The following is a 22,774-nucleotide window of genomic DNA, read 5'->3' on the forward strand; positions in this document are numbered from 1 at the left end:
TGAGCGGTTGTGTTTCGTTTTTGGTTAATGAACATTTGGGTATAAAAACCCAGGGGATCAGTGTCTGGGATTCAGTCCTGGCTGATTTTCTCTGTGTATGCTGCTCGGGACGAAAGTGCCATTCAAGCATGCCCAGCTCATGTTTAGAGAAACCTTAAAGAAAGGCATCAGTAAAGTGGAACTTCTGTATGAAAGCAATGTAAATATTTGTATTGGACAAATTGCCGAATTCTGGGGGTTTCAGCGGCCAACATTAGCAGTTAAAAATAGCAGCCAGAGACATTCCTCCCCATCGCCTCTGTGAACACGGCTCCAGCGGCAGCTGCGGGTGTGTGTTTAAATGCCCCCCCGTGTCTGGGTGGCTGGAGGAGTGCAGCTGAGAGGGAGAAAGTCACAGCTTTTTTGTCTATAGCTTTAACTCACACCACCGCCGTCTCTATTAAAAACGAGATGGTCTAAAAGCACTCTCGTTGTTTGTGACCGTCTTCTACGTGCAGGTAAGGCCGAGGCAGCGCGAGGCGCGTGCATCACCCGATGCGCCACAGTTCCCTACCTTGCTGGAGGAACGTTCCCTACAGTGCTGGAGGAACTGGTGCCGGTCCGGGGTGCATACATAACAACCTGATCTCACCAGAATGCGTGACTCCTCCACGACTCCTTAACACTGCATTGCGTGGTGGAGTCACGGAATCTTTTATATTTGCGTGTCGGCATAACGCAAACAACCCCAATGTAAAGTGAATGAGGCTCCTTTGTCGTTGTGCACACACGCATTTCTAAACGTCCTGCAGTGAGCTTTTTATTCTATAAAACGTTTTAAAAATCGACTTTATAGCTTGTGGTAGCTCACGGGAGGCTTCTTTTATTCTATTTGTATTCATAATAATTTTTATTTTTCGTCAGAATGTATTATGGTGCATTATTTACTAATGTTTGTTCTCAAAAAACGGTGCATTTTTATTAAATTAGTTATTTTTTAAGGAAGGCCAGAGCTTCAGCTGTGTCAAATAGATTGTTCCCTTTAGTTTACGTTATTTAAAAGACAATTACATTCATATTTGATCATTAATAGTAATAATAATATTTTTTTTTATAACAACGATAAACCAGAAGAAGATGCCGTCGTTACCACGGAAACGTTATGTCGCGCTTGACGGCAGTGACATAGCCACGTGACGTTGCCCACGATCACGTCACTTTCATTCATTTCATCTCACAACGGACTACAGTAAGTATCTAAAATCAAGGGGAGTTTATTTCTTTAAAACACAAAATGATATTGCTTTTATTTATTCCACTGTAGCACAGTCTCTATAGCGTTTCATTCCTGGATATTATGTTGAGTTTTGTAGTGTGTTTAGCTTTTACAATAGGCTACGCGCAAGCTAGCGGCCAAGTTCAGCTAGCCTCCGGCTTTCCGGTCAAAGTTTGTAGCTAGATAGCATTTATAGTTTATACAGCGAAATGACATTAGCTGTCCCCGGCACAGTTGGATAGTGGAGGTGCCTGCTCGAAAAATATATGTTTAAATGCTTGTATTTGCCCATGTGTTGTAAAGACAGCTTTCAACACAGAGTTGTAATAGTGGAATCGGCGATGGAGTGGAACAAAAATGTGGACCTGGAGTTTTTCCAGAGGATTTGACTGGCCAGTGGGGATATTGGGATTGTTACATTGTAGAATTAAAATATATAGTAGAAGATATAAGATATATAAATTATACAAAATTATTATAGGCCTAGAGTAATGCACAGATTAATTATTATTGCACTCTCTTCATTTTGTGTATTGTTTGTATATTGTGCTGTATTGTTTGTATGCCATGTGCCTCATAATATAACAATATGCACAGTATAAATTATACTACATTATTATTGCATAATAGAGTAATGCACAGATGTTACTATTATTCTAAATAATCCTAATCCTAATCATGTTTTTATTTTTCCTGTTTTACAGCTTCTTTACAACTCTATATCACCAACACACACACACACACACACACACACACACACACACACACACACACACACACACACACACACACACACACACACACACACACACACACACACACACACACACACACACACACACACACACACACACACACACACACACACACACACACACACACACACACACCACATATACAACCAACAGCACTTTTAAGAGCCACTCTCTCTCTCTCTCTCTCACTGTCTCTATTTATATCACTCTCTCACTTTCTCTTTTAATCACTCTCTCACCTTCTCTTTCTCAATCACTCTCTCTCACTCCTACATATGGCTGGAGGGTCCCCAAAAAGACCTGCCCAAGCTGTAGGCAAAGTATTTACTGTGGTAATAACATCTGCCCAGTATGTAACCATACAGAGCCCAAACATTTGAGACTGAACAAGAAAATAGAAAAAATCCAAAGCCAGCAGCAGCAGTGATTGTCATCAATGACAAAAAAACGAATCAAGTCCCACGTTGTTGATGACGCCGCCATTCTGGTATGTAGTTTACAGAATTATCTCATTCTCCAAAAGTGTGAAAAGTAGTTTTATTACTTTGTCAGAGGATTATAAATTCACATCCACAGTAAGTTTGAGAAACCAGCTCGAGTGCGCTAGGATTTGAAAATACACAGCCGTAAAAAATCTGCCACTTCCTTACAGAGCTCCTCCTCCAACACACACGAACGCGCACATGACCAATGAGGGCACGAGATAAGTTTGTGCACAGATGGAAGGCTGACAGGCACGTAGTCCGTCCAGTTATACAGCCGTGCCGGCTAAAATAATTAGTTGTGCTCTTTACAGTACTACGGCTTCCACAGATGAATTTTTGTTATGGATTTTTTGTCAAAACACTTCAGATATTCATAGCTATCGGGATGTTAAGAGCATTCCATGGAATATAACAAAAAGTGTATCTCGAGCCGGTTTCTCAAACTTACATACCCTACCTTTAATGAGAATATAATTCATGATTAATGATTTTCAAACAGAATTAACTATTATGTGTAGGAAGATTAGGAAATGTCTCTTAAGTTAAAAATCCCAAATGTATTCAACAAAACATTATGAACAAATCATTGTTTTTATTATGATGCCAAGATATTAGTGTAGATGATTTATTTTAATGCTACTTCAGGGCAAGCTTGCAGATAAATTAAAATGTAAACAACAGTTTTGTGTATTTATCTAATTGATCTCTCTACCTCTCAACAATTACTTTCCCAGCTGGAGAAGTTGCATGCCCTTGGCTTGAAGCCCCTGCTGCTGTTGGCGTATCTCCCTACCAAGAGGGTGGCATCTAAAACAAAGGTGTTGATGCCCATGCATGCCCAGCTGACCACATATGCCAAGACATGCCTCGAAAATGGGGAGGTCATCTACAATCTGATGGTTGCAGTTGAGATTGCATTTATTTAATAACCATCTGCACGAGTCACTCATGCATATATTGACTATCTGTTATACAATGTGTGGTGTTGATTTGTCCTGTTTATTTCAAAGCAACAAAGAGAGTCATTTTAAAGAGCTGGGGTCTCATTTATAACTGTTATGTATGCAAAAAACAGGGCTTGAAAGAGGTGTATGCCACTTCCCATGCAAAAGTTGTAATCTATATATTTTTTTTAATTGACAGAAGATTATGGTGACAGGGGAAATTGTCTATGCAGATGGTGAGGTGGTGAATTGAAGCCAGATTGTATAAATACATGTTATAAGCATCATTATACATATAACCTCTCAAATATTTAATTTCAGTTAATATCACACCTTTCTTAAAGATACTACATTCAAACCATCAGTGTTATTTGTGCATATGTTTGTGAGCCATAACTAATTCTATAAGCATCTTTCAATTGTAAAAGAAGTAAGCCAACTCAAATCTCAAATCAAATTCCACTTAGTATTTCATCAGCACTGTCTCGCCATCACATTCCCCACCATCGGAGCGCAGAGGAGATGGTTGAAACAGGATAGTACTGACACTCGTGGTCAGTTGTGGAGCGCACCACAGCTGATGAAAAAAATCCAAGATAACATGAAATAGCAGTAAACAATAGCAGAACAGATGCAAGTACCAGACTGTGTCTCCAATGCGTTCTGTGGTGCACAAAGAGCGCACTGAAGACACTCCGGCCCCCACAAACGTCTTCTCAATTGACCTCACCCAACACATCTTTCCCTCCTAAACATATGGATAGCAAAGTCTAGAAATAAAGCCAGTGACAGCTCTCGCACAATCTCACATATGAGCCCTAATTATATTGCAGGCCAAAACTTAAATAAATACATTTTGTTCACTTATCAAACTTCCATTTTCCAATGATAACCCAGTGTGGGGGATACCATTGACTTTTGCAAATATTGAAGCGATCAGTTTGATTGCTGTAAACATTTATAAATATTTATAAACATACTCAATCAATTTGACTTTTTTTACAGTTTAGGTAGATTAGGGTTGCCTTTTTTTCCATGTTTTGCACATTGGCCTAATTTAATATTTTAAAATGTATGTGTGTGTATTCCATGTTCCTGTTTTCAAACATTCAATATTCAAAGGTGTTATTGTCATATGCACAGCTACAGCGTAGTTGTTGCCAATGACAATCTTAATTCCCAGGCTCCTCCAACAATGCAGCATACAAACAGTACAAGAAGAAATAAAATAGTGCAAGAAGAAACTAGTCCAACAACGTAGGTACACAACTAACATGCAGGAATAAGTCAAATATATACATCTAAAATACAATAATATGAAACAGAAAGTAAAATGAAATACTAATATGGGGAGTAGGGATGTGCATCTCCATCACTGAGGCCGATGCGATGCGCATCTCGATACGTTGCCAACGATACGATACATTAACGATACATTTGAAACACCAAGCGATGCGATACGATACGATTCACCCCTGTTGCGATACAGTTCGATACGATTTGATTCAACATTATTCGATACGGGGCGATACGATGCGATTCAACACGATGCAAAATAATGATAGTTCAATATGGTACGACAGAGGATTTTTGTTTTATTCCTTATATTAAGCAAATCATCCATTAATGCATTGCCCTTGATTAACAATATGCAGATAACAACTACCATAGTGCAATGCCCATACAGCTGCCAGCCTGATTTGCTTAACACTCATAGGCCAACTCACCAGTGAGCAGAAAGCAGTGGTTTCTGTATGAACAATAAAGAATACAAATAACCTTTCACAAACAGCTTTATCATAACTGCTTACAGTAAGGAAGACATTTAAACTATTATTGGCCGTCGCAGGCTGCTGTAAACTAAACACCACTCTCTGACAGAACACCTCACTGAGTGATTTAACTCATGTCTAACTTTCAGGTTTCTCTTTTCAGCCACAGCCATGTCGCCTCTTCATGTGCGTCGCTAAATTCCTCGTACTACTAAAGCGGCACGGCATCGTTTACAATTTGCGAGCGATTTTTCAAGTTGACCGTCTTTCTTGAAAAATCCGAAGTGTTGCCAAACGTTTGATTTGTAGGTATTTTTCGGTACGCTGTGTTTCTCTTTCTCTTCGACTTCCATGTGTGTTGATAACTGAGACTCTCGGCCTCCATAGTGCGAAGCAAAAATCAAAGATCGTCCCTGCTGAGTGCTGACAGGATGAGGGATATTATATGAATGAATCGTTTTTTTACCGATGCAAAGATGCTACAATCGATGCATCGCGAGTTCAACCCAAACTGTAGCCGATGTTTCAACCGGTGCACTCGCATCTTGAACGTTTATGCCGGTGCACCGATGCGAATCGGTGAATCTTAACATTAATGGGGAGGCATGAATGAAATGGTTGTATAAACAGATGTGGATGTGTATAAATATATATGAACAGATAACTAACCAATGCAACATTTTGGTATTATACATAATAAATAAATAAATATGTTGGCTTTTAAACAGATTTGTACTGCAAACTCAGGGACAACACTCAACCCAGATCAAGAAGAGACCCCTGACACACCAACACCACCCCAAGACCCACCCAACCCAACCGATAGCTATATCTTACATTTTGTGCCATGTGATCAGCAACCAGGGGAAACAGCAGACCCACCATCACACCAGGCTCCCATCACCCACCCACAACCACACCAGGCTCCCATCACCCACCCACCATCACACCAGGCTCCCATCACCCACCCACCACCACACCAGGCTCCCATCATCCACCCACCATCACACCAGGCTCCCATCACCCACCCACCACCACACCAGGCTCCCATCACCCACCCACCATCACACCAGGCGCCAATTACCCACCCACCATCACACCAGGCTCCCATCACCCACCCACCATCACACCAGGCGCCAATTACCCACCCACCATCACACCAGGCTTCCATCACCCACCCACCACCACACAAGGCTCCCATCACCCACCCACCATCACACCAGGCTCCCATCACCCACCCACCACCACACAAGGCTCCCATCACCCACCCACCATCACACCAGGCTCCAATCTCCCACCCACCCACCACCACACCAGGCTCTCATCACTCACCCACCACCACACCAGGCTCTCATCACCCACCCACCACCACACCAGGCTCCCATCACCCACCCACCATCACACCAGGAACCATCACACCAAATCCCACCAAAGCGGCAGCAACGTAAAAGAACCATCAAAGTGAAAGGTATGTTTAGCTTGTATTCTACTCATTTAGATGCCACATAAGCATCAGTAAGTTAATGTTGCGATTTTTGTAGACGTTCCAAACATTGATTTATTAAAGGCCGGACTCATATTTGCCTTCAAATGTTATGCATGGATGCGATATTAATGTTTAGCACACATGCACATTTTGGAGTTAAAACAAAGACACAACAGAGTAACCTGTATGTATGTTGTCTGATAAGCTGAAGTCACATTCATTAAAACCTTTCTATACTTTATAATTGAATGGAAAGCTTGCACATCCTTGCTTAATGTAATATAGTGCTACAGAGCCCAAGTCCCAGTGTAATGAATATAAGACTAAAACATATCCACTCAGTAGCAAGCAATGTAAGATGTAATCAGTCCATTAGCAGACACAGCAACATCCCGAAGGAATGGCAGAGAAGCTAGGATTTTGAATAAAACCATGTTTAGACTCTGAAACTTCTGTGATTTCTCAGTAGGAAACATTAAATGTGCTTATGTCACACAGTGGAAATGTTTGTGCATTCTGAGTTGAGCCCTATACAAAACGTACTTTACCTGTTCTGCACATTTGTGCAAATAATGTATTCCATACAATTACAGATTGCTCTCACAACCAACTCCATGTGTTCCCTGTCCGCGAAATACTAAGGACAAGGAACCGAAAGGTAGGATAATGATTACCTGGATGACAGTGTTTGCTGTTGGATAACTTTTCTGAATTTGTATAGCAATTACTTTATCTTACCTTGAAGGAATGCTGTTGTCCAATTCACAATATTAAGCTATTTGTGTAAACATCCTGTAAATCCCTCTAGTCTGTCAGATGTCTTTTTTCATGACTATTTTTTTAAATATATGCAAACTATTTGAACAATACATATATTATAAGTACTTGTGAAAGTACAACGTTCAAATAACATACAGATGTACAATGTCTTTGTCTGCCTGCCACAGAGGGGGACGGAGCACCTTTATGACTGGGAGCCCTGCACCATTTGGTATGTTAATTGGCTTTTGTACAATTACATCTATGTGTGCTGTTAACATTTGTGGTAATTGTTGGCACGCCATTATCTTAGGTGGCATTTGTTAAAGAAAAATGCAAAAAGTTCTGCTGCCTGTAGCACCAGCTATACACAAGTTCATGAATCTACAGATAGTGCAAATTAACAACAGTGACAATCAAGTGGTGAAACCGTAAACTACAACAAAGGGTAATATATCAGTACCCTATTATTGGGCAGATCAAATTGTAACGTAACAAACGCATCATGATATCATTTCCCCAAGGGGATCTATAGACTGTTTGTTATCTATCAAATGCTATTTGATCCCTTATCTTGGAATACAATGTGCCTGTTGGAGTAGTTATTATTCACTTGAAATGTTCTGCTGTAAGGCTCTAGGGATGCAATGATTTTACATGTTGATGTTATGATAATAGTCTGAGGAAACATCACATTTGTCAGGGTTTTACAATTATTACACTAAGGATGGATGAATGTGTACTTATAATTAGAGGTTTTATAGGATTTTTCCACAACATTTTGGCATTTTCAGCTGCTGTGCCTATTTACCTTTATTAACCCGATTAACCAGTTTTCAATATTAGTCAATGAGCAACAGTTGCTGTAAGGAACCTTAACGTACTATAATGTAGTTGTTTAGAGAGTGAGAACAAAAACACTCAGTGTAGCTGAACTGTTAAAAGTGACATTGGTTAAAGGTGGGGTATGTAAGTTTGAGAAACCGGCTTGAGATACACTTTTTGTTATATTCCATGGAATGCTCTTAACATCCCGATAGCAATGAATATCTTAAGTGCTTTGACAAAAAATCCATACAAAAATATCATCTGTGGAAGCCCTAGTACTGTAAAAAGCATGACCAATCATCTGAGACAGCCCGGCTAAAATAACTGGATGGCCTACCCAGGGGCGCAGCTGCCCTGTGTCAGGGGGGTATGCAGCAACAATTTTGGCGCCCCCCCCCCCAAACATTTTTTTTTTATATATATATTATATATATATATATATATATAGTAATAATAAATAAATAAGTCTGCTGGACATGGCCTTTAAATAATAAGGGTTTATTTTAAAGCATATCAGCCACTGTAGGTCTACCATCATTAAATAATAAACAAATTTACACATTTACAATCATTATAATCAATGCAACATAAAACATTAAAACATTAAAATGCAAAAGTAAGCTTACAAAGATCCATTAGAACACACTCTGTTAACAACAACCACAGATGTAAATCACTTTATAGCTAACTCTGGTACCTGAACTGTCTTGTACACGGCCCCTGACAAATAAGCTAATAAATAAAAAAAATTAAAAAATGATGTAGCTTATGTAACAATGTTGCTACCTGAGATTGTAGTAGAGCACTCTTTAGTTGCTACTAAATCGTAACATGGCGTGCCTTTGCACTTGCCCATTTATCTAGTATTGCATCGAATGAAACAGTTCGTGCCACACTGTTTTCAATTGAAATGACTGCTAATTGGGTTAAGCGATCATTGCTCATGTTGGAACGAAGGTATGTTTTAATCAGCTTTAGCTTGCTGAATGATCTCTCGGCAGAAGCAACTGTCATAGGCATTGTCAGGAAAACTCTCAGGGCTACTGTCAGATTTGGGAAAACCAAATCAAGGTTCTCCTTTAGGAGGACATTTAGTTTATCCAGAGCCTTTTCATGCCCCCTAAGTAGACGGCTTGCTGGGTAAATTTCCTGAATGATATCCCTTGAAACATCATCGGTAGCCAGTGCATATCTTGTCACTGATTCCTCCAACTCAGCTTTTGTCATCTGTTCCATTTTGTAAATGAACTTAAACTTTTCGGACACAAGCTGAAGATTGCAAAATCTGTCAGACAACTCCTGAATTACAGTGTCAACAATAACATTAAAAACCATGCACCTAAAATGGGTCTCAGGTTCCTGTTCAAAATGGCCAGTGCTTGAATCATCTCCATGAAATCTCTTTTGCTTTCTGCAACGTCTTTCCTTAAAGTCAGGGGAAGCATCCATCTCAATGGCTAGTCTGCGTGCAATGTCAAGGGATTTCTGAAACCCCTCCTCTCTATACTTACAGAAGAATTCTTTCAGAGAATCGATCATCCTTATGGCAGTGTCCATCGAAATGTTCACTGCTTGCATTGCCTTGCTAACAAACGTGATCTCTGACAATAGATCATACCAAATCAAGAGGCACATCAGAAACTCCATGGTAACAATCTCGCCAGAGAGCGACTTTGCCTCTGAGACTGTTTTGCCGTCTTTTTCCACTTCCTCAAGCTTTTCCAAAGCGTCAAGATTCCCCCCTAACTGGAAACGCACAGCATTGACAGAGTCTATTTTCGCCTCCCACCTGGTTTCACTGAGAGGCTTTAGAGTAATGTCCACAAACTCTTTGAGGATATCCCACCTCTTCACCGAAGCTGAAAAAATGGTGTACAGTCTCTGGATAGTGCCAAAAAAGGTAAGACACACTCTGTTTGATGATGCAGCATCACATAGGAGAAGGTTGAGACTGTGGCTACAGCAGGGGATAAATAGTGCCTCTGGACACTTCTGCTGCACCAAGGCTTGAACACCTTTGTGTATACCTCTCATATTCGAGCCATTGTCATAACTCTGTCCCCTACAATTCTTCAACTCCAACCCCAGGCTATCCAGCACCCCAGTCAGTGTTTCTGTGAGACCTTTACCAGTTGTGTCCTTCACAACTATGAAGCCAACAAAAGACTCATTGATGGTGGCTTTCTTTTTGTCGTCCGTATGAACATACCGGATTATGACTGAGGCCTGCTCCTGCTTTGAAATGTCAGGAGTGCAATCCAACTCCACAGCAAAGTACTTGGAGGCTTTGACCTGGGCACAAATTTTACCAAGTACACAGTCTGCAATTGAATCTAAAAATTCATTCTGAGTGCACCAGGAAAGATATCCTGTGGTTTTTTTAGCCGCTACCTTTCTAAGATGCTCTGCTAGTGTGACATCATATCGTGCTATGACCTCAAGGACACCCAGAAAATTTCCATTTTTAGGATCTCCTAATGTAGCATTCTTCCCCCTCAGTGGCAAGTTCCTTTCTGCGAGAAAGAGTATGCAATCGATCACTCTCGTTAACACGCTTCTCCAGTGTGCCTTTTCAGCTTCTATGGCTTTTTGCAAGGTACTGTCAATTGTCTTACCAAGGCGTAAGCGAGATGTTAATTCTTTCCACAAAAGATACGCGTTGATGTGTAAACCACTGGTTTCATGGTGCTGCAGCGTTTTTGAAAGACTCTGCCAGTTATTATATCCCACCACAAAGCGTGTGTCAACAACGCTAGCTCCACCGAAAAGTTTACACGCAAAACAATACACCTTATTCGTACTTTTAGAATACAGTAACCAATCTCGTGCAACTTTCTCTCCATTTGACATTGTGCGAAAACAATACGCTTTCGAAAAACACCTTCTAGACTTCTCTGATCTTGGATATGGCCCATCAGGACATTTGTGTGGGCCATTTTAAACAACACACTGCCTAAATGAGTCCCCAATCTGATGTGGTGGTGGCCAGTCTGATGGATCTTCTGAGTAAGGCCTTGACTCAGCCCTCTCCTCTTCACCTCTCTGTTCCACAACCTCATCTTCACCTCTCTGTTCGACATTCTCTTCCACCTCATCTTCACCTCTCTGTTCCACATTCTCTTCCACCTCATCTTCACCTCTCGGTTCGACATTCTCTTCCACCTCATCTTCACCTCTCTGTTCCACATTCTCTTCCACCTCATCTTCACCTCTCGGTTCGACATTCTCTTCCACCTCATCTTCACCTCTCGGTTCCACATTCTCTTCCACCTCATCTTCACCTCTCTGTTCCACATTCTCTTCCACCTCATCTTCACCTCTCGGTTCGACATTCTCTTCCACCTCATCTTCACCTCTCTGTTCCACATTCTCTTCCACCTCATCTTCACCTCTCGGTTCGACATTCTCTTCCACCTCATCGTCACCTCTCGGTTCGACAATCTCCTCAAATTCCACCTCTGTCTGCACTATTATCCCCAAAAAGGACACAGTGAATAGGTTGGTCAACAGAACTTCAAACCATACTGGACATTGAGTTTTGTGTGGTCAAACTAATAGAACTCCTACTACCTGACATCATCACTGGTCTCATCTCTACTTGATGCCATCGCCGACCTCATGTCTGTCTCATTCACTCCTTGCCTGTGTTCTTTTCCACTAAGATATATTGTCAAACAAACATTATGAAATAGATTTTCCATATTAGTTTTTCCTTATTAATAATATTAAAATAATATTAAGAAATGAATCTGTTGGTATCAAGACCCCTACACTTACACCTAATGTTAGACCTACCTGTTGCCTTCCCCTGTCTTTCCTGAGCCACCATCCTCACACCTGAATAAAATTAATTCACTGTTAAAGCAGCTGTCTAAATTAAATTATTATATCAGCCCAGTGATAAGGCAACTTAATAATAAAAAAAAAATCACTATTATGCCGTGTAAGGTTGTGCTGCTGTTGAAAGTACATTCACATTTTTGATTTTAAAAGAACAAATAAAAAACACTATTATGCCGTGTAAGGTTGTGCTGCTGTTGAAAGTACATTCACATTTTGAATTTTAAAAGAACAAATACGGAGAGCTACTTAGCACAGACCTGTAAAGAGATGTGACCCTGTAATAACAGCTTCTGTGTCACCAAACAGATGTATAGCCTGTATGTCTGACAGCACAGCTAACATAGACAGCTAATGGCAGCACAACATATTTAAATGATTCCATGGTTAGCTATGTTTTCCAGCTTCTTGACATTTATTGTGCATGCTACCTTATATTTACCAGTTGTTATTTTACCTTAATACAATTTGGACGTGACATGCATGGGGTTTAACCAAAATCTAAATGTAGCTATCAGAAACATCGGTTTGCATTAAAGCTAGCCGTAAACCACACTTCAGCTGCTAGTGTTAGCAAACACTAGCCAATCTGAGAACAGTCTGTTAACATGAACTGACATTTGCAAGCCTCTTATTTGGTAGCAAATGTGTGCATGATTCCATGATAAACCAGAGTTATTGCATTAGTTATGTTTTCCAGATTCTTGTCATTTATTGTACATGCTACCTCATACTTTCCATGTCAGCGCTGGCGCAGCAACATTGGTTTGCATATTCTAAGCTAGCCATAAACCCACCCACCTTTGGCTGCTACATGCCCCCCAGTGTTAGCATACGCTAGCCAGTCAATATTTCCAAGCACAGACAGACGTCACACTTTAAATCATCCTATTCCTACCTGTTGCCTTTCAACATCCACTTATTTAGCTGTTGTCGCATCCCTTGACACGCCGTCTCCTTTCCCTCTTTCTTTTTCTATTTTCTGCCCCCGAACACTTTTTTGGTTTATCCATGATTTCTTTTTGACGTTAACTCACAACGAGCGCCTGCTCCTCAGTGTTCACGGCGTCCCTGCTCGTGCTCCCTCCTCTATGTCAAAATTATATGATGGAATCTTATGAGATAGGGCGCCCTTCTCTAGCATATTACTCCTCTAAAATGTTTTAAAACCTTAAGGAAATGCAGAAACTATTTAGAAACATAAAGAAAATACCATTTTATTTTTATTTAATTTAATCTTTTTTTTTTACCATCGCTTGTTGGGCGCCCCCACTGGTGTGGCGCCCCTATGCGTCGCATATAGTGCATACCCACTTTTTGCGCCACTGGGCCTACCTGCCTGTCAGCCTTCCATCTGTGCACAAACTTATCTCGTGCCCTCATTGGTCATGTGCGTGTTCGTGTGTGTTGGAGGAGGGGCTCTGTAAGGAAGTGGCAGATTTTTTCCTGCTGTGTGTTTTCAAATCCTAGCGCACTCGAGCCGGTTTCTCAAATTTACATACCCTACCTTTAATCGCTGCATCCATACACTGGAATACCAAATACTTCATACAACACTGCAATTGTCTTCAAACGTTTATAAAACAGTATAAAAATGTTACAGTAGCCCAATGAAAATCGATTGAATGTGTATTACTGCTCACTAATTCTTCTTCACCCTCCCTTTATTTAATTTTTTTCTCAGTGGTATGTCCTTGCCTCCATCCTGGCAAGCAGCCTGATTCCCACCCCATGCAAATCCAAATGCAATGCAAATAAAAAAGATTTGGTGTTTGTATGTAATTAAAGTGCAACAGTTCAACAACTGCAACAGACTTACATTGTTTTTGACTTGAAGGATCCCTGTATGCATTGTTTTATGGCCACTGGCAATTAATTTCACAGGTGAATTGCATATTGATGTAAAATGAAGCTCAGCGCAAGTTCTTTCAGGAAGACTGGGTATACGTATATATATATATATATACATTCACTCCGCAGCTGCATATAATCAGCTCATCACAGTCGTTCTCTTTAACATATTACATTTCACCTCATTCTCCAGCAGCCAATCACCGTGCTACAACCAAACTTTAAAATGGCAGTCAGCTGTTATTTCAGGTGTTCATGCTGCCGCCCTCCTCCTCCCCATCCACCTCCTTTCATCACATCCAGTGCCAGGAGAGCTAATCCAAAGACCTCATCACACCTCCTTTTCATCCCATCTCCTCATCAAATCCAGATCTGCATCATCACAAGTGTCTAGACCCCGAGGGGTTCCCTATACAGTATGCTCACGGCTGCATTTCCCCCTTTAGATATACCATTTCAGGATCGGGGTCTAATCGCCAAAGACTTAACATTTATCGTATGGCATGTGTCAATAAATGTTCTTTAAACAAAATGAAGTCTCTCCTGATTGAAATACACAGAAGCAGCCCACAAGGGGTCCTTGAGATCATAGTACATTATTGAAAACATTAATAACAGAATGCTTAATGCACAAAACATCAAGAAATAAGTAGCCAATGCTTCAATCCTTTGAGAATACACTGTTTGTAGTCTATTTTAATTTAATAATAGATTACATTTTAAAGCGCTTTTCCCGGTGCTCAAAGCGCTTATAAGCAAGTAAAACAAAATAACAACAAAAGTAGAAAGTGCAAAGCTAGGTGGAATAAAGGCAAGGGGTTAGTTGATAAGGAATTGAAGGCAAGAGTGAAAAGGTGAGTTTTGAGGGAATGTGTGTAATCGGATCTATGGGAGTCCGGCTGTTTCCGCACGGGCATTTTAGTTAGCCGGACTCCCTGTTTCCTGTGAAATCCGGAAAAGTTTTTTAAAAATAAAAGAATACTTTATTCCGAGTTTGCTTGCTTTTCTCTTTGGAGGTCATGATATAACGGCATAATAATACACAGTTTGGCTGCATTAAATATTACACATCTGCCGTAGTTCTGTATTTATAGAGTCCTGATGAGAAGGCTTCTGGACAAACAGGAAGAACTGCCCCCAAAACTGAAAACGTGACGTGTATCATAAATATGTCAGCAATTAAACAACATCTTAGATTTCTTTTCACACAATACGTCTCCTTTCAGTATCAACACTAATTCGGCTGACTTTTATATTTGATCAAATTGGTAGATAGGCGATATTTACACCATAACGGTGCACGGCTGATAGAAAGCAAGCCTAGTGGTTGAAGCACGTTATTGAATTTTAATATTTTAATTATTAGATATTAATAGGAGAGACGGACAGACAAACTAATAAGTGAGAATGTGTTGGTTTGTTCCAATCAGAGGCACATTTAGCAAATATGGCAGTAGCCATCGATCATCATAAGATAAGATATACTTTATTGATCCCAAGTTGGAAATGTTTTCGTTACAGCAGCATGTGTAACAGTTGTAAATATGCAGTGGTGTTTATTTGTAAATCATTTAGTATAATCAAACAAATTCTGTGTTTTATATTTAATAATTATCTGTTCTTTATTTATTGAATGTTCAATACCTGACAGTATAATACATATGTATAATATCAGTTAAAATAAGTGCTTAAACATAGCCTACAGTAGTTAACATTGCAGGAAAGCAATATATCAATACTTTGTCAGGCTTAGATATTAATAGGAGACACAGACAGACAAACTAATTGTCTAAAGGCCTCTTTTGAATAAGAAAAAAAGCTATCTGATATACTACTATCATATATCAAAAGAATCAAAGGAACAGTTCAGCGCCCCACAACTTCATTGCAAACAGTTACAACCTTGACTTTACATCAGAAAGAACAAACATTAAAGAAGTGACTAACTGCATCAATTAGGGTTAAAAGTGTATTCAGCTAAAACATATACATCGCTGCAGTTATTATCCAGTGGAAAGCCCTTACCTACTGGCCTAGTTAAATCAAAGTGGTTACTTTTTTTACTTTTTTTGTGGCAGACAAAGCTATGATAGTAGGAACCTGCGACCCAAGTTTTTCATCTCCGACCTTTTTCATCTCTGACCTTGTTGAACATTCAATAAATGAGGAACAGAGAAATATTAAATATAAAACACAGAATTTGTGTGATTATACTAAATTATTTACAAATAAACACCACCGCATATTTACAACTGTTACACATGCTGCTGTAACGAAAAAATGTCCAACTTGGGATCAATAAAGTATATCTTATCTTAAGATGATCGATGGCTACTGCCATATTTGCTAAATGTGCCTCTGAACCTTGACAGTGCATGTTTCAGGCTTATCAATTAACAACAGGAGGGGTCACATACATAAGACCAGCTGTTAAATAAAACTCTTCTGACCTTAGCTGTCATGTGGGTATATATTAATGATGCCCATTATGGACACAAGCAATTTTCACCCATGTATTAATTATATGTTTTAAATTTGAGTGTTTCCTATCCCCTAAACCTCCAGGGATGTACACAGTTTAATACTGGCAACTTCTAATTATGGGAAATACGAAAACGTCTTATAAAACTACAATTCCAAGTAGAGACGTGCCATAGAACATGTTGCAAAACACACAATAGCCAGCATGTGTAGTTCTGGGGACAGGGTGGGGGAGGGGGGGGTGGACCCGTCCGAGTCCAGTTTTGGATAGTCTGCCGTGGTTCCATCCCATTTCAAAGTGCTGTTTGACACTCGGCGTAACGGGCGTAACCCTCGGCGCATTCCAACATCCAATCACAGCTTGAGGACTAATCACGGGGGTGGTCAAACATAGCGAAGAGAATACTTACTTCCGGGTGTAAAATTCTCTAAAGCAACTTCTATGAGTTGCTCCGACCCTCGGTCCTGACGGACTCCAAATGTCCGACATTATACAATCAAACAAATAAATAAACACAAGGATAATTGTGTCTTATTGTTGAGTAAATAAGACTGTGTGGTTTATAAAATAATACAAAATTAGAAGTACGAGTTGGGAGTGAGAATGTGTTGGTATTTACCCTGCATAATGCACATGTTACTAATAAAGGATTATGTTATTGTATGAACTCTATTTACAATGTATTCACATTAGTAGTTCACAATCAACGAATGACAAAATGCAGTGACAAGAAAACAACCATTGTATAGCATTTGTTTGAGTAATAAGAGGCAGTTAAATATAAAGGAAAGGCAATTTATTTTCATACACATCAGCAAGTCAAAGCGCTTTAAATAAACGGAAGTACAACATATAAACACATTTTCACATTGCTATGAACTCAGTCGGGCGAAACAAGTGCATCGTTTCATATTGTTCTCATATATAGTGTTTTATAATGTTACATTACATTACATTGCATTTAGCTGACGCTTTTATCCAAAGCGACTTACAATAAGTGCATTCGACCAGGAAGATACAAACTTGAAGAAAACAGAATCATATAAGTACATTAGGTTTCATAGAGCCAAGACATTTAAAGTGCTACTCAACTGGCTTTAGATAAGCCAGTCCTTTGTTAGTATATAAGTGCTTTGTTAGTACTTTGTTAGTAGTTCTTTGTTAGTAATTCTTTGTTAGTAATTCTTTGTTAATAATTCTATCGCTCAAAGTGGAGTCTAAAGAGATGAGTTTTCAGTCTGTGCCGGAAGATGTGTAGGCTTTCTGCTATCCTGATTTCAATGGGGAGCTCATTCCACCATTTTGGAGCCAGGATAGCAAACCCACATGTTTTTGCTGATGGGAACTTGGGTCCCCCTCACAGTGCGGGTGCAGCGTGCTGTTTGGCCGATGCAGAGCGGAGTGCACGTGCTGGGGTGTACGGTTTAACCATGTCCTGGATGTAGGAAGGGCCAGATCCATTCACAGCATGGTACGCAAGTACCATTGTCTTGAAGTGGATTCTGGCAGTTACTGGAAGCTAGTTAAGGGAGCGGAGGAGCGGCGTGGTGTGGGAATGTTTTGGAAGGTTGAAGACCAGACGAGTTGCTGCATTCTGTCTTTATTTTGTATGGCTTTAAGTGTGTTTTAAATGTGTTTTGTCATTATTATGGCGTGCATGTGGACGTGACACGTCGCTTGTGGAAGAGCTCTCCAGTGCCTCTGTGTTGCTTGGCAGAAACCTTTACAGGTCTTCTTCCTCAGACTCAGGGCTAGTGTAGTCATTGTCATCCGACTCCTCAATGTCCTGCTGTAATTGAAGATCATGGCATTCCATAGCGGCTACACCGCTGTACGCATGTAGAGCCTGTTTGTGTTGGCTTTTGAGGTAGTGCCACCTCCGACTGAGGACACTCTTGAGCCCATGTGCAGCATCCTCTGTCAGGTCACCGAAATCTGTAGAGGAATAATCACACAGCAAAAGGGCTGAATGTAAACAAACCATGACAATTGCAAATCTCTTTGCATTGTACAATACTGCATATGTAAAAACACTACAAAATAGGTAAATCCGTCTTAAACTGAAGGATGTTATTATATATTGGGTGCCAAATGGGACATGTTGATTAATGTTTATATAGTGCTTAACAAATAGTCAATAGACAGAAAATAATCGATTATGATCTTGATAATGAATAGTTTCAGTCATTTACTATTTCACTTCGGCCTGACACAGTAACAGATGTGTTCTACTTATGTAAGACATACAATGTGTTGAAGAATGGATGAATATATTCAAATGTTAAGATCTCAGACATACTGCTGGTTTTGATGCCCTCCAAAGTCTGTCCTCTGAGTGCTTCCACTTCTTGCACTTCCTTCAGAAGGAACATGATGTGCTGCGACATCTCTTTCACCAGGATGCTCTGCTCCTCCTCCAAACGTCTGACCAGCATTACCTGGTCAAAGACAGACCTCTTCAACCTGAAGGTGTTGCCTTTAGGTTGAGGAAAGGAATGGAGTGGTGGACAAGGAATATTTATTCATATATTATATTATTACAGAATGATTTTCATTTCTGAGACACAAATCTTTGTAGCGATAGCATTGGTTCTTTCATATTTTGGTATAGACTAAAAAAACAAAAAGCCAAACTAGCAATTATTCTACCATTTGCATGCCTCTCCCATGGTAAGATGTAGCCCTCTGTCAGACTGCAAGCCAACTCCTCGTCGATCTGTTCTTCCTGCACTCCTGTGTTGTATTGCACAACTTTTTCGCGAAGCTTCTTCTTCAGCTCTCTCATTCTCTTCCTCTTCCTTTGCCTTGCCTGGTTGCTGTCTGCAAAGTGAAACGGAAACAAAACTGTGTCATGGTGCCAGAATGTTTTTGTTGTTTTTGAAAGGTAATTTCAATAACTACGTTTGACAACAAACCATGCTGACGATACAGATCTTGCTTCCTGCGCAAAAGAGTGACGGTGATGTTCTCAATATCCACCCTCAGTCCTTCAGTACACCTTGGGGCGTAGACTCTCTCTAAATAGTTGCAAAAAAACAATTGGAGAAGAGATACAATCAGTGACAGTCTCAGTTTCAACATATGGCCAACTTATATTGTGTGTCTAAATTTACAGTAATTAACAGATGTATATATGGAAAACCTGTGGTATGTCTTACCTGTGACTGCCCATTGCCTGACATCATACACCCACTGCTGTATGGTCTCCTGATCAAGGTTGTGCTCCTTTTTGAAGTCGCTGAAGCTGGCAGCTTCCACCTTTGCCCTCTCTGTGATCTTTACAAAAAAAAGAAAATGTCAGCGAAAAGCACCATGCAACACCATAATGCAAAGAACACCAGTTTTCAGTACAAGACCTTCAGAAGAACAGTTGAAACATTCCATGACACCATCTGACTTGCAAGAGGAAGTTTGGATAAGGGAGAACATAATGTATATAGCCATGAGGTTACATTGCAGACATCCTTCATAAATATGTAATGTCAGATGAGAAGACAATTGTAATTTGCCCTTACTTTGACATATCTGTGGGCTAAAACTTGATGAAGGTTGTCCCTCTTCCTTCTGTTGCAACCCATGGCCTGTTGAGTGAGCATGTTCACTCTTCCTAAAAAAGACAAAAAATATATCCACAAACAAAAAAGTAAGTATTCACATCAAAAAGGCAATACTGAGTGAGAAACCTGATAGACATGACTAAACCAAATCGTTGAAAGGTTGTTGAACTGGTAATTACAGTACAGTAATACCCCAATAACGTTTTTAAGGAGGGAACTCTCTGTAAAATACTTATCAGGGCTGCCTTATCACAGTGTGTAGTGTTAATACCAACCTGCTTTTGTCATGTATTTTGTGACCAGAGCTGCCCTGGAGAGAAAGCTGTTCACCTATAATGAAAGTTACAATTAATGTTCGGTCACCATTACATAACAATATCACCTACACATCATAGATCTTGAACTGGATGGTTGAAGAGAAAACTTGTGGACTGACTTCCTACAATATGCATGCATGTAGTGTTGCTGAACATATGAACTGCCTATCTTTCATTTTAACTCAGACATAAAATATATGCTCTCAACTAATCAACAGGCTTGTCACTGAGATGACACATACATATTTGCACTGCTTTCTATTAAGACTTCTTGTATCCACACAGTTACAATAATCCCATGCTCCAATGCTCTAGTCTACTTCCTCTCCCACTGTGTTTCCTGCTCCGTCCTGACTTCTGCCACCCCATCTCACCTGCATCACAGCGCAAGTAGTGTTATGTAGCATTTCTTTAGAAGTGTTTGATATCCAATAAGGCATGCCATGCACAACATTTAAAAATCCTTTGCATTGAAGGTGTTATGTACCTCGCATTTTGCTGTATGGGCTTTAGCGTGCATCATGCTAAGAAATGGCCTCATTTCGGTCAACGGCGGAAGCTCTGGTAATCCCCCGGCTATTTTGTTAAGGTCTGGCCAGTACATAAGAAGCAGGAGCAGCATTTTGTGACAATATCAATATCATCTAAAATGACTGCTGAGGCATAGGCCATTTTAAACATTGTTGTGGATGTGCAATATGACAGTGAGGATTACCTGCATGTTACATCCATACAGAAGAAGTCAACATTTGCCTTCTTCGACATCTCTTTTTGGAGAAACATTGAGTAAGCGTATATTTCTCCACGGAAGTGGTTCAGTCCTCGTAAGAGAAACCCATGTCTGATTAATCAGAAGAAAATCTAGTTGTTAATAATAAACTGACACAGCAAGCCCTGGCTTAAGCACTCATCTCTGTCATCTAGGTGGCTATAACAAAAAATAGCACTTGGATGCTACAAATGAGGGATAAATTCCGCTTCACCATCAAAAGTGTTTAATGCTTCAAATTCTTACAAAGACTTAGACTTTGATTGCTATTAAAACTGAAATAATGAGACCAGACTCAAGAACCAAACACATATACACACACAGACACACTTACAAATACATGCAAACTGCCACTTGAATGCCCTCCTCGTCTATCTGGGCACCAGACTTTTTTGACATCTCTCTGCCAGCGGTGAATTTGGCAGTACCACAGACAGCACTGTAATTTCCCTATAAAGTCAGTTTATTACACACAAGTTTTGACATATATAAAAAAGAACACCACAGGTGTAACTGCAACTATCATAATAACAAAAAAAACGTACACTTTTCATGTTGCCTCTGACAAGGTCAACAAATGTTGTGACTTCCTCGTCCTTGGCCAGGAACAAGCCCTCATAGATTGGCGACTCCTCAGTCCTGTCCATGATAAGTTAACATACAAGTCGATAATAAAAATCACAAAGCACTACATTACTATGATTTGTTTTAATGTCTGTTATGGCGACTCAAACACAACCCCAAGGGCTACTATTTGTATTAGCGGTGTGTTCTTTATCATTTTCATTAATACCTATACCTACCCTTTTGACTTGGAAAAGCGGTAATGCTTGCGGTTTCCATCACAGCAGACAGCCAACATGTCTGGAGAACATGCTGGACAAACAAAGTGATGGACCTGGCACATATCCTCTTGTTTGTACTGACAGAGGCAAAACTCGAAGAAGCTTCGCTGAAATGTATCAGCACAGATACTACCTGTCTGTGTATTGATTTTAAAAAAGTGGATTAGTAATTGTTTTGAAAGCAATGCCAACAATTAATGATATGGTAAAGTAATATGATATTGTTTTTTGTATGTTTCCGTGTGATTCAGGCAGATTTACCCGTCCAGCTTGAACAGATCTGTGCTCCAACATTTTCAGAAATGCCTGCCTGGACATGGCTGGTGCTGTCATGTGCTCGAATGAGGTGAACACATCATATTTGTAAAGCGTCTGGCAGCTGGTGCTAGCTGGCCAGTACCGATACAAAAGCAGGTCTTTAACCTCAGGAGTCCATTCTGCAGAGCAGGATGGACAGGATTTCCGAGGCAAGCAGACATTGTATCGTCCTGTGAACAAATGGACAAAGTAAAGGTATTTCGGAAATCAAACTCTGAGTTTGCCTTAACATATTGTATTTTATACATAGATGTGCATATATGATATATTAGCTATTTGACATGGCATTTGGGTGTTGTCTGAAAATGACCAGGTGATAAAAATCTTTGCGTTGCACAAAGTGGTAACACTCTGCCGTACAATACTACTTTTACAAAAAGAAGGGCTTTCAGAACAACATACCGTTGATGGTGACCACAGAAATATGCTTCCAAGGAGTAACTATGATATGGAATCAAATTAGGGTCAATAATATTCACAAATTATTTCACAGTCTGCAGTTGTATATCAC

General features: G+C 40.0%; 2 protein-coding genes and 1 long non-coding RNA gene across 11 annotated transcripts; 1 reads left to right on the forward strand and 2 right to left on the reverse strand.

The window, feature by feature from the left end:
• The first annotated feature begins 1,182 nt into the window (after nucleotides 1-1,182).
• LOC307021470 (uncharacterized protein) lies at nucleotides 1,183-22,293 on the forward strand. Of its 7 annotated transcripts, none has more exons than XM_079653610.1 (7): nucleotides 1,183-1,228; nucleotides 1,960-2,497; nucleotides 3,230-3,400; nucleotides 5,940-6,679; nucleotides 7,291-7,355; nucleotides 7,645-7,688; nucleotides 22,197-22,293. In XM_079653610.1, the coding sequence occupies exons 2-4, from the start codon at nucleotides 2,447-2,449 to the stop codon at nucleotides 6,657-6,659; spliced, it is 942 nt and encodes a 313-aa protein (XP_079509736.1). In that variant the 5' UTR covers nucleotides 1,183-1,228; nucleotides 1,960-2,446; the 3' UTR covers nucleotides 6,660-6,679; nucleotides 7,291-7,355; nucleotides 7,645-7,688; nucleotides 22,197-22,293. The 7 variants fall into 7 exon arrangements, with proteins under 7 accessions (XP_079509736.1, XP_079509737.1, XP_079509738.1 ...); XM_079653611.1 differs by lacking the exon at nucleotides 22,197-22,293 and adding an exon at nucleotides 14,172-14,545; XM_079653612.1 differs by lacking the exon at nucleotides 22,197-22,293 and adding an exon at nucleotides 14,225-14,545.
• On the reverse strand, nucleotides 18,124-20,620 carry LOC307022607 (uncharacterized protein). Of its 3 annotated transcripts, XM_079655451.1 has the most exons (7): nucleotides 20,290-20,620; nucleotides 19,973-20,064; nucleotides 19,616-19,733; nucleotides 19,373-19,474; nucleotides 19,107-19,277; nucleotides 18,757-18,933; nucleotides 18,124-18,392 (listed from the first exon to the last, which is right to left on the reverse strand). In XM_079655451.1, the coding sequence occupies exons 1-7, from the start codon at nucleotides 20,300-20,302 to the stop codon at nucleotides 18,181-18,183; spliced, it is 885 nt and encodes a 294-aa protein (XP_079511577.1). In that variant the 5' UTR covers nucleotides 20,303-20,620; the 3' UTR covers nucleotides 18,124-18,180. The 3 variants fall into 3 exon arrangements, with proteins under 3 accessions (XP_079511577.1, XP_079511578.1, XP_079511579.1); XM_079655452.1 differs by lacking the exons at nucleotides 19,973-20,064; nucleotides 20,290-20,620 and adding an exon at nucleotides 19,814-19,872; XM_079655453.1 differs by lacking the exon at nucleotides 19,373-19,474 and having other exon boundaries at nucleotides 18,125-18,392; nucleotides 20,290-20,616.
• Nucleotides 21,518-22,705, reverse strand: LOC307021473. Its single transcript, XR_013803161.1, has 4 exons — nucleotides 22,666-22,705; nucleotides 22,207-22,433; nucleotides 21,904-22,082; nucleotides 21,518-21,739 (listed from the first exon to the last, which is right to left on the reverse strand). It is a non-coding gene; the product is annotated as an uncharacterized lncRNA (long non-coding RNA).
• Between the last annotated feature and the right edge of the window lie 69 nt (nucleotides 22,706-22,774).

This window comes from Notothenia rossii, assembly GCF_949606895.1.
Source record: "Notothenia rossii genome assembly, chromosome: 10".
NCBI lineage: Eukaryota > Metazoa > Chordata > Actinopteri > Perciformes > Nototheniidae > Notothenia > Notothenia rossii.